We start from the raw sequence: 11,814 nt of genomic DNA on the forward strand, positions 1-11,814 counted from the left end.
AATACAGTATTATATGTAATATAGATATATCTGTGGTTCAGTAACAGAACACTAGAAGATATTTATTCTTTTATTTAGTAGCTGTTTATTGAGCATCTACTCAGTGCTTGACACATAGACTGAGTGAGATTCTCTCAAGGACTGGTGCCATGTTTTTAAGAACATGGAATGCTATGAGCTAAGAGCTTACTTTTTTTTTTTTTTTAGCATTTATTCACATATTTTTAGATATTATACTTACAGCTCTATAATTTTGTCTTCCCACTTCTCTAATATCAAAAATTTTTTAAACTGTCAATTGAACACAAAGTTTTAGGTCCTACTAAGACTTCTAGCTATTGCCCTTGAAACCAGGCCTAAGTACTGCTATAATGCTCCTTACCACCTCCCTAAGGTTTCTTGGAAAGCTCTAGGTGCAGATGAACTGAAAAAAAAAAAAGTACTTTAAAGGAGAAAAATCAGTGAAACAAACTACTTTGCATAACACTTATATTTCCTATATAATATTAAGATATACTATAAGTGGTAAAGATTATAATTCTTAAGTTCTTTTTAAAGAACAAAATGTGCTCATAATAACCAGAGCAAAAATAAACTAAAATATATATATTGCCTTTATAAATTTGCTTGTTTACTTCTTGCAGAAAAAAATTAAGACAGCTTAAGATATAAAAGCAAAACAGCACAAATTAAGAAGTGGAACCAAAGACAGAAAGTGGAGCCAGGAGTGGGGCTTCAGTATACATACCTCAAAGTCCTGTAAAGTTACTACTGACTGGGCCAAAGATTTACCGCTAAGGTTTCTAGCCTCATAAATGGGAAATCTGATCAGCTACACAGTTCAGTGCCTATAGCCTAGAGGGCAGACTCTGTCCTTGTGCCAGGCTTGGCCCTAGCACCCTGCCTGGCTCAGGCAACTGAAGGGGCTCAGCAACTATTAGTTAAATGAATGAATGGTCTCAGGGAAAATACAGCTCTTTTTGGTTCTTTTTTTCTTTCTTTTTTTTTTTTTTTTTTTTTTTTTTTTCTGTTCTTTGAGAATGGAGCCTCACTATGTTGCCCAAAACTGGTCTTGAACTCCTAGGCTCAAGCCATCCTTCCACTTCAGACTCCCAAGTACCTGGGACTACAGGCATGTTGCACAGTGCCCAGCTTTTTTTTGGTTCTTAGATCAGCAATACAGATTGCTTTTGAGAGGTTCGATAAAGAGGACACCGCTTGACCTCCTAAGTATACTGCAGTGAACATGGTGCTTAGCCACATCCTTAGAGTTGTCACACTGATGAGTTTGAAAGCCTTTTTTCTTGCTGCTTGCCTCTATATGAACTAACGGCATTATACTAAGGTGTGGTCAGCAAAAGTGGGTTTACAATGGGTGTTCTCTGTATCAGCAGAATTTGAGATAGACCCTTAAAAGTATCCAACCCAAAGTAGTCAGACATGGTGAAAGTATCCATCCCAAAGTAGTCAGACATGGTGGCATGTGCCTACTGTAGTCCCAGATACTCGGGAGGCTAAGGCAGGAGGATCGCTTGATCCTGGGAAGTTGAGGCTGCAGTGACCCAGGCTAAGGCATTCTGGCCTAGGTGACAGAGCAAGACCTTGTCTCAAAAATATCTAACCCAGATAATATTTACAATGAAATTATTTCCTTTCCTTCTAGAATGCAAGAGGTTTTATTCATAAAATGTTCTATCATGTATCTTTTGAAACAAAAACTTATAATTTAAAAACTAACCTCTCCCTTGATTTATTTTTTCCCTCTACTCCAGGAATGTTAGAGATGTTTAGAACACTAGCTTCATAATATATAACTCAGGTTCTTGGGAGTCTATCATTGTGAGAGTGGGTGAATGCTTATCCAGTTGGTTCCCTGGAACTAGAATTGGAAAACTCTAAGGATTCTCTCCTGAAAGACAATGTGCAAGATTTTTGAATCCTTGGTAGATCACAAGTTAAGCAGCTTTTGGACTTTAGAGGATGACCAGTCATTCTTTCTGGGTTGGGAAATCAGCATTTGTCTCCTGGCTGCTGAGCTTTTAGCTTTCATCTTGTGGGCCTCCCCACAAGCTCCTTCTGTACCTGTAGTGACAGAACAGCACTAAAGAGTGGATAAAGGAAAAGGGAACTCAGTTACTGATTTGTGGTCAGGGCACCATGTGAGATGCTTTATATATGTTATCACTTTTAATCTCTATAACATCCCTGCAAGGTAGCCCTCCTTGTTTTCAGGACAAGGAAGCCAGTGTTCTCAGGAGTCATAATAGCCAAAAAATAATGAAATGAATTTGAAATCTGGAATGATTGAATCTAAACCCATGGTCCTGCCACATAGCCTCCTTTTCTTAAGAATAACAGAAATTGGCACACTGAGAAATAGTTGTAAGATGTAGAACTCTCTGGTGAGTAGATCCTGATTATTCCTGAAAGAATTGACAGAATTGAGTTTCCAAGTCTCAAGAGCTAAGCTGAGCCTTAGTCTGGAGTGACCCTACCAAGGTCCATCACGCCCAGGGAGATCCAGGCTGAGTCAGCTATCCTTTCTGCCTTTGGCACTTCTTAACTGTGTATCTTAGCAATAATTTGGCTCTTCCAAAAATGAACTCGAATTTCTTACTTAAAAGGCTTCTCCTTGTATTTGCTGATCCACTTAAATGCTTTTTAGTTTCATGTTAATACTGAATACTCCCAAATCTGTACACCTACCTTCCCCACCTGGGTTTCCCACAAGCCTTTGCACTCATTTTGTTCCAACCAAACTCACTTGCCTGCTAACCCAGCTTTTCCTCCTGCACATACTTTTTCATTTGTTGACAAAAGTCAAGCTGTTATAAAAGATCCATTTGGGTCAAGCTAAAGACCTAAACACCATCCTTGGTCCTTCCCTTATTCCCACTTCTCCATATATATCGAATGAGATCCTTTTTACCCCCTAAACACTGCTCCCTTCTATCTCTTCCCCTCAATCCAACCACCATTGCTCCAGTTCAAGCCATCATTAGCTTTTCTCTGGACAATTGCAGCAGCTTCCTAAATGGTGTGTCTGTTTCCAGTTCTGTGTCCTCAGAGCCCTCCTCCTCAACACAGCTGCCGGAGATGGATCTCAAATGCAATCTGATTACATCAATTTCAGTATAAAACCTTTCTCTGCTTATAGGATTACCTATAGGAAAAAATTCAAGCTTACTAACCAAGCAGCCAGGGTCCTCCAGGGATAGCCCTTGCCTCTGTCTACAGCACCGCTTCTCTTCACACTCAACCAGTGTGCTCACAAATTCCTCATGTAAGAGATGCAGGTTTTCGGCTGGTCCATGTGCCTGGACTACCCTGCTCTTGGCTCGGTAAATTCTTACCCATCATGTAAAAGTCACATTAGGCTGGGTACGGTGGCTCATGCCTGTAATCCTAGCAGTTTGGGAGGCCAAGGTAGGCGGATCACCTGAGGCCAGGAGTTTGAGACCAGCCTGGCCAACATGGCGAAACCCCGTCTCTACTAAAACTACAAAATATTAGCCAGGCATGGTAGTGAGTGCCTGTAATCTCAGCTACTTGGGAGGCTGAGGCAGGAGAATTGCTTTAACCCAGGAGGCAGAGGCTGCAGTGAGCCAAGATTGCACCATTGCATTCCAACCTGGGTAACAAGAGCGAAACTCCATCTAAAAAAATAATAATAAATAAAAATAAATAAAAGTCGCATTAAATAAAGAGTAAGATTGACAACATACAAAAATTAAAATTGCAAAACACATCACTAGCAAAGCTAAAAGAGGACCTAATGAAAGGATATACTGGCAACATACATAGAATGGATGGTTAATAGCCAAACTTCACAAAGAGCTCTTAAAAATCTCTAAGAAGTCTGGGCATGGTGGCTCACACCTGTGATCCCAGCACTTTGGGAGGCTGAGGCAGGTGGATCACCTGAAATTAGGAGTCCGAGACCAGCCTGGCCAACATGGTGAAAACCCATCTCTATTAAAAATACGAAAAATTAGCTGAGTGTGGTGGTGCATTCCTGTAGTCCCAGCTACTCAGGAGGCCTAGACAGGAGAATCACTTGAACCCTGGAGGCGGAGGTTGCAGTGAGCGGAGATCAAAACATTGCACTCCAGCCTGGGCAACAAGAGCGAAACTCCGTCTCAAAAAAAAAAAAACAAAAACCAAACAAAAGTTGGACAAGGATATCAATAAACAGTTCACAGATGCAACCTCCACCTCCTAGTTTCAGTGATTCTGCTGCCTCAGCCTCCAGAGCAGTTGAGATTACAGGCATGCGCCACCATACCTGGCTAATTTTTGTATTTTTAGTAGAGACAGCGTTTCACCATGTTGACCAGGCTGGTCTTGAACTCCTGACCTCAAGTGATCCACCTGCCTCAGCCTCCTAAAATGCTGGGATTACAGGTGTGAGCCACCGTACCCGGCCAAAATTTTAAATTACCCTTTGACCCAGCAATTTCACCTCTAGGATTCCCTCTCTCCCCTTTTCCCAAAATACCTGTAGAAGTATGGCTATGTCCAAGGGTATTTATTACATCATTTGCTAAAACCCAAATGCCTGTCTACAGAAAGGGTATACTGTAGAACAGTTATTGAAAATAATAAGTCATTTGAAAAAATATGCTATTTCTATGTAAAAAATCACTCCAAAACTTAGTAGTTTTAAACAACACACATTTATCATCTCACAGTTTCTATAGGTCGGGAATTCAGAAACAACTGAGTTGTTTGAGCTCAGGTTTTCTCATGACACCACAGTTATTTCCATGGTTATCAGACCTCAATTACTCAACCACATTGGGACTCTCCATAGGCAGAATGTCCCTACAATGTGGCATTCGGCTTCCCCAGACTTAATGATACAAGAAAAAGGACATACAAGATGGAAGCATCAGTGTTTTATAAACTAAAGTCAGGAGTGACCTCCGTCACTTCTGCCAGGTTCTGTTAGCTACACAGACCAACCCTGGTACAGCGTGGGAGGAGTTAACATAAGGGTGTGAATGTGGGGAAGCAGGTATCACTGGGGACTATCTAGAAGGCTAATTCCCATAATACGCTTTTTAAAGTAGGAAATTATAGACAAATATATATGATATCCTGGTTTTGTTATTTTTTTAAAGGGGGAGTTTGTGTGTGTATAAACATACATACAAAAAGGCTGAAAGGTTCCACACTGAACACAGCAAGCTCTATGTTGTAGGGTTGGGGATGGTGAACACTGAAGAGAGCGTGTTTACTTATTTATAAATTTGTTTTTCTCTTATGTACCACAATGAGCATGTGTTACTTTTACAATTAAAAATAATGAAATAAGCTTTCAAAGAGACTGTATTTCCTTCTCCAGGAAGCCTTCTCTGCTACTGCTATCAAGCTGATGTACTTGCCCTCCTGGCGCTCCCATTTTCTGCCACACAATCCCACTGTTGCTAAGGACGAAGGCGATGTGTTCATCTTTGAGTCCTCTGTGGCTAACAGAGTACCTAGGCACAAAATACTTGTAGTATATGTTTGTTGAATGAATGGATAAACTAAAGGATTTATTTAATGCCATTAATATTTATTGAGTAGCTCCAAAGATGATGTGCTTGAGTCTAGACCCTTGGTACCCTGATACCAATAGGTCAAATAGCTATTTGACCTTTAGATCTACATTTTTGTTCATTTAACCTTGCTAAACATGGTATTCTTAGTTTTTCACAATTTTTAAAACGAGCTCATCTAGTATCTGGTTTTGTGGGAGATGGGGGTTAAGGGTTTTTTCTTTCCAAAAGAATTATATGCAACAAAGTGGAGAAAATGTGCGATTTTATGCCACTGTAGGTTTCAAATATTAAGCTAAATTGTCTTGCCTAAATGAGAAGAGTAAGATAGCTGAATCAGCCCCAAATCTTTTACCTAATGTTAGTATCACAAATGGATGCAATTATAATTGCGGGCAGAAATGAATCATTCCAAAGGTAGGTCTGTGCAGCCACTTCTTTATATTAATAATATGCACTTGGGATGGCTTAAATCAGCCACACTTTCATTGGAATAGTCTCTAGAAGCAGAAATCTGTTATTTGCCGATGTCTATAAGTTAATTTTCAGAGTTTTTAATCAATATATTTTGAATATACAGTTATACCACACACATACACATAATGTGAACTGGTGCTTCAGACTTCATTATTTCCTAAATAACATTAACTCTAGAAAAAGAGTCACTTAAACAGCCAATAGTATGTAACCACAAGTTTTAGCAACAAAAACCAAGAGCTCCCCAGAGAACCGGAAGCACGTGTTTCAGTATAATGCTTTCCAGCTATTCCTGGAAAGTTGGCACCCTGGGCCATTCACAAACATTTTTTTGAGTGCCCACCTGTGGGGGGCAGGGAGGTGGCCCTCCTAGGCGCCGGGCACCTGAGCTGAGGGACTGGTTGACACCGAGCTCTCTAGAGCTCACCAAAGTGAGCATCCAAAGCCCAAAATGCTGGCCCAAATGAAGGGCTGCCGTGATGCTGCTGATTCCTGCTGTAATTTTTTTTTCTTCCCCTGTTGCAGTAAATCACGACTTCAACACCTTGGCTGAAGTGTGTCGCATTCAGCACAGAGATGGAAGTAAGAGGCAGAAAACAGAAGAACCGAGAGAGAAATGGATCCTGTCTATTAAGGCAACGTGATGCAGCGTTAAAAGGTTAGGAGGTTGCGATCCCCGGGGCTAAGAGAAATAAACTGCTGGCGGTGAACGAAAGGGGTGCTGGAGCGCAGCGATCTCGAACCTTTCCCTTACAGCCAAACCCTGGCCAATGCCACAAATTTCAAATCGCCTTAAAACTAAACTGTCTGGCGCTTAACGGTTCCATCGGCTGGGCGAAACCCTTGGCTGCTGCTGATTTAACTACAGGTCCGCGCGAGTTACTTTCCAGGGAACTGAATTCAGAAGAAAGAGTCACCGAAGCCTTACTCCCATCCCAAAATTAGAATTCCCTTTTTCTTAGTCATATAGGAAAAACACAGTTCACAAGTCCTGCTGTGCAAAGGTGTGAACCCTGGCCCAGGGAGGTGGTGACTCCCTCACCCTCTGCCTCCGGGTTATCCTGCTTCCGAAAGCAACCCACGACGGTCCCGCAGGGTGAGGGTTCCCTGGAATCAGTTCCCTGGGATCCGGAGAATGCTACGCGGAGTCTCCCTACAGGGTGAGGGGCCCCGGGTTCCCGCCCCCTCCCCTTCTACTCCCCCATTCTGCGAGCGCAGCCAGCCTTCTCCCACGCTTCGGGAAGCGTCGCCCCCGAGCTTCTCGGTTCCTGGTCGTGGCTACTTGCGGTTGTGACTTCGTTTGTGCGCGTTTGCTTATTTACATCTTTGCCTCAATTCTAATGTGTGTCCCCGCCACCAGGCTCCGCTGCTGTACGAGACCACTGAACCCCCTGAAAGCTTCCCCGGAGCCGCGCGCATAATCCCGGGACCCTCTCTGGAAGGCGAGCCGATAGCGGTGCGCGTGGCCTGGCACCGGAAGGAGCCAGCTTCCGGGCTCCGAGGCACCCCCGGACAGCGCCCCGGGCCGCTGGTTCCTCCTCTGATACCAGGGCGTGGGCGCCGGGATCGGGAGCTTCGGGAGCCCGCCGGCACCGACGGTTTTCGCTTCCCTGGCGGGCAGCTGGACGAGGTCCCGCCGCTGCACCGGGAGGGACCGTGGGTAGAAAAAGCCGCTGCAGCGCCGGGGCGATGGGGCTGGGGGCACCGTCACTTGTTGCGACCAATAAACGGCGCTCGATCCTGATGCGCTGTTTCTAAAATCTTTAGCTGTGTCCGGATCCCTCCAACCCAAGCCCCTCGGCTGGAAGGGGCAAGCGAGAGCCCCTGGCGCTATGGGAGGAGAGGGGCGCCGCGCCCCAAGAGCCCCCGTCCTGCTCTGCGGCAGCCGCCCCGGGGCGCCCAGCCGCCCGCTTCCCTCAGCAGAGCGTCTTCCCTGACGGTGAAACCGCGCGGGACACAACCCACCGCGGCTCATCACCCACTTACAAATAGCTGTCGCTAGGATTCCCGCCACTCCTCTCAGACCGGCCCCCCCGCCACCTCTGCCACTTTTCGGAGTCCCCCGCCCTCGTCACTGCCTCCCCGGAGCTGCGGGGCAGTCGGACGCAGAGCTGCCCAACCGCGAGAACGCCCGGCCAGAGCTGCCCTCTGCAGCCGAGCCGGCGCCCCCTGCCCTTCACTGTCGCGCTGGGCGGGCGCCCCCGCCGCCCTCACTCCGCTCCTCCCGGCTCCTCGCGCGCAGGTCGCGGAGCTCCGCCACCGCTGGGTGCAGCGAGGCCGGCGCGATGCGGCAGCTGTGCCGGGGACGAGTGCTGGGCATCTCGGTGGCCATCGCGCACGGGGTCTTCTCGGGCTCCCTCAACATCTTGCTCAAGTTCCTCATCAGCCGCTACCAGTTCTCCTTCCTGACCCTGGTGCAGTGCCTGACCAGCTCCACGGCGGCGCTGAGCCTGGAGCTGCTGCGGCGCCTCGGGCTCATCGCCGTGCCCCCTTTCGGTCTGAGCCTGGCGCGCTCCTTCGCAGGGGTCGCGGTGCTCTCCACGTTGCAGTCCAGCCTCACGCTCTGGTCCCTGCGCGGCCTCAGCCTGCCCATGTACGTGGTCTTCAAGCGCTGCCTGCCCCTGGTCACCATGCTCATCGGCGTCCTGGTGCTCAAGAACGGCGCGCCCTCGCCGGGGGTGCTGGCGGCCGTGCTCATCACCACCTGCGGCGCCGCCCTGGCAGGTGAGCGGGCCCCGCGGCGACCCCCAGCCGACCCCACCCACCCCTCTCCGTCGGGCAGAGACCGCGGGGATCACTGAGTGCAACGACCTCACTTCCAGATGGGGAGACTGAGGCAGAGAGGGACGGAGAGCTTTGAAAGTGGTCGCTCAGCTCGCAAAAGGGACTTCCGAGACCCAGCGAGCTCCCCAGCTCTCCGGTTTCCTCCCGCAAGTCCCCCTGCCCCCTAATGTCCTGGCTTCCGACCCTCGACCCTGCTTCACCTGGCATCGCCCTTCCTGCTGCCCCCTCCCTTGGTCTTCCCCTGTCACCCCATTCTCTGGGAGAGGTGGGAGGGCCGCCTGAGCCTGGGAGCTGGAGTTCTCCAAGCCAGGACCAAGCCGGAAGGAGGGGGCCGTGAACTTCCTTGGGTCACCAGGGGCTGGAATGGAGGTGGGGGCTGGGGGCGAAGCTTAGGCTCCCGGGGCTACTGCGGGGTGTCTCGTGCCGCGCGGGGGGCTGCGTGCCTGAGGCAGACGACCCAGGTGCTGAGAGAGACGAGAACTGGGGCAGGGGGCAGCTTCACTGGGGGCCAGGACAGGCGTTCTCCCCTGCTCCTGGCCGCTCCGGGTTACAGGCCACTGGCTGCGGCTCCCTCTCCCTTTGGTGTCCCACGGGGCAGGGGCTGCGGAGTGCAGGTACCATGCGCCGGAGTGACCTCGGTGCCAGCTCGGGGAAGCCACAGCACCTGCCCCGAGGGCATCTGCGCTCTCCGGGGCCTTTGTCGTGGACAGGGGAAGATGGGGTGACCCGGGGATATGGCGGGAAGGCAAGATGGGGTGACCCGGAGATATGGCGGGAAGGCGCTCTGAGCACTGACTGAGTTTGGCTGTCGCATTTGACACGGGTGGCCGAGGGACAGCGGGCGTCTGTCACTCAGGAATCGGTGGGCAGAGCTGGGGCGCGAACCCAGTCTCCTTTCCTATCCGACGCGTTTTCCCGGTGGGTCCACGCCCACGCCAACCTGCTGTCTTCTCTCTTTTACCTTCCTGCCCGGGCTCGGCCGTCCTCCTTGTGCGCCGCAGGAGCCGGCGACCTGACGGGCGACCCCATCGGGTACGTTACGGGAGTGCTGGCGGTGCTGGTGCACGCCGCCTACCTGGTGCTCATCCAGAAGGCCAGCGCTGACACAGAGCACGGGCCCCTCACCGCGCAGTACGTCATCGCCGTCTCCGCCACTCCGCTGCTGGTCATCTGCTCCTTTGCCAGCACCGACTCCATCCACGCCTGGACCTTCCCTGGCTGGAAGGACCCAGCTATGGTCTGCATCTTCGTGGCCTGCATCCTGATCGGCTGCGCCATGAACTTCACCACACTGCACTGCACCTACATCAACTCGGCCGTGACCACCAGCTTCGTGGGCGTGGTAAAGAGCATCGCCACCATCACGGTGGGCATGGTAGCCTTCAGCGACGTGGAACCCACCTCTCTGTTCATTGCCGGCGTGGTGGTGAACACCCTGGGCTCCATCATTTACTGTGTGGCCAAGTTCATGGAGACCAGAAAGCAAAGCAAGTACGAGGACCTGGAGGCCCAACCCAGGGGAGAGGAGGCGCAGCTAAGTGGAGACCAGCTACCATTCGTGATGGAGGAGCTGCCTGGGGAGGGAGGAAATGGCCCGTCAGAAGGTGGGGAGGCAGCAGATGGCCCCAATCAGCAGAGCAAGCAAGAGGTCAGGGGCAGCCCCCGAGGAGTCCCGCTGGTGGCTGGGAGCTCTGAAGAAGGGAGCAGGAGGTCGTTAAAAGATGCTTACCTCGAGGTGTGGAGGTTGGTTAGGGGAACCAGGTATATGAAGAAGGATTATTTGATAGAAAATGAGGAGTTACCCAGTCCTTGAGAAGGAGATGCACGTATGTACCTATGTACATACACTTATTTTATATGTTAGAAATGACATGTTTTAATGAGAGGCCTCCCCATTTTATTCTTTGAGGAGTGGGAAAGGGAAGAAAAGAAAGAAGCTGAAAGGTACTGACACAGAGCAACAAAATTAGCACCTGTGTGAATTATTTAGTGTGACTTCACCTGAGGCATCACAGAGACAAAAGAATGTGAAGGTACTTAACAAAGTAAGGCAATGGTTTCTGCTTCAGACTCCTGGCACATTTAATTTTTGTCATTATAACCATAACTAAATATCTGCATGTACCAAGAGTCCCCAAGCCACCCCCTCCAAAGATGGAGTGTAGAAATGATGAGAGCACTTAATAAGTTCAAAGATGACATTCAGGGATGCATTTTTGATGATAGAACTACAGTTTTTATCGCCAGCTGGGCAAAGAGTATATTGCTGAAATGATATATAAATATACTGAATTGATGTTTACTGATTATAGTCATCTGAAACACCATATTTACTCTGATTCTACTCACTTGTTTTTTAAAAATAGGTGTCCTATTATTGTATTATATATTGATAGAAACTGTTAAAGCTATTTTGAAAATATGAGTTCTTAGCTTTAATCATGAAGTCTAAAGTTTGCTTTTAGTAATTATTTTAAAAGTTGTTCCATTCATTGCTTTATAATATTTATTATTGAATGCCAAACCTGTTTTTGTTGTTGTTGTTGTTGTTGTTGTTTTTTACTGTGTCCAATATTCTTTCAAGCAAAAGCAATGGCTGGAATATAATTCAGAATTAACTGAAACCCAGCCAGAAGAGGGACCACCTGTAAAGCAAGTCCTTTCAAGTTGTGCTGCACATCCCAAACCATGTTACAAAAAGAGCAACTGCTATATTCACATTATGATATTTTTCTATCTTAAATTTGTCAAAATAAAGTATGAGTCTAATATTAAAAGATACATTGTTAGAAATTTATTTTAGACACCTGTTCTATTGTTGCTGTATAGTTGTTTGTGTTTGCCTCCAATGTGTGGTCATAGTATCTGGTGTGTAGGGGCCGCACCACTGGAAACTTCCTAAATTAACAAAGCTGTTTGGTTTGAAATAACAACAAAAACAGAAACACATCTTCCCGTGAAGGAAGCTGTTAACGGCCTGGTGCGGCAGCTCATGCCTCTAATCCCAGCA

At 48.0% G+C, this 11,814-nt stretch overlaps 1 protein-coding gene across 2 annotated transcripts; it reads left to right on the top strand.

Annotated features, from left to right (window-relative positions):
• The first annotated feature begins 59 nt into the window (after positions 1–59).
• On the top strand, positions 60–11,602 carry SLC35D3 (solute carrier family 35 member D3). 2 transcript variants are annotated; one of them, XM_073022522.1, is made up of 3 exons: positions 60–3,857; positions 4,405–8,744; positions 9,806–11,602. In XM_073022522.1, exons 2-3 carry the CDS (start codon positions 8,306–8,308, stop codon positions 10,615–10,617), a joined length of 1,251 nt encoding a protein of 416 aa, XP_072878623.1. In that variant the 5' UTR covers positions 60–3,857; positions 4,405–8,305; the 3' UTR covers positions 10,618–11,602. The 2 variants fall into 2 exon arrangements, with proteins under 2 accessions (XP_072878623.1, XP_008005087.1); XM_008006896.3 differs by having other exon boundaries at positions 60–8,744.
• Positions 11,603–11,814: the final 212 nt, after the last annotated feature.

The sequence above is a fragment of the Chlorocebus sabaeus genome, chromosome 13 (genome assembly GCF_047675955.1).
Source record: "Chlorocebus sabaeus isolate Y175 chromosome 13, mChlSab1.0.hap1, whole genome shotgun sequence".
NCBI lineage: Eukaryota > Metazoa > Chordata > Mammalia > Primates > Cercopithecidae > Chlorocebus > Chlorocebus sabaeus.

Coding starts and splice junctions, on each gene's coding strand:
- SLC35D3 (XM_008006896.3), top strand. CDS start 8,306: ATGCGGCAGCTGTGCCGGGGACGAGTGCTGGGCATCTCGGTGGCCATC. Junction 8,745..9,805: donor CTGCGGCGCCGCCCTGGCAG/GTGAGCGGGCCC, acceptor TGTGCGCCGCAG/GAGCCGGCGACCTGACGGGC.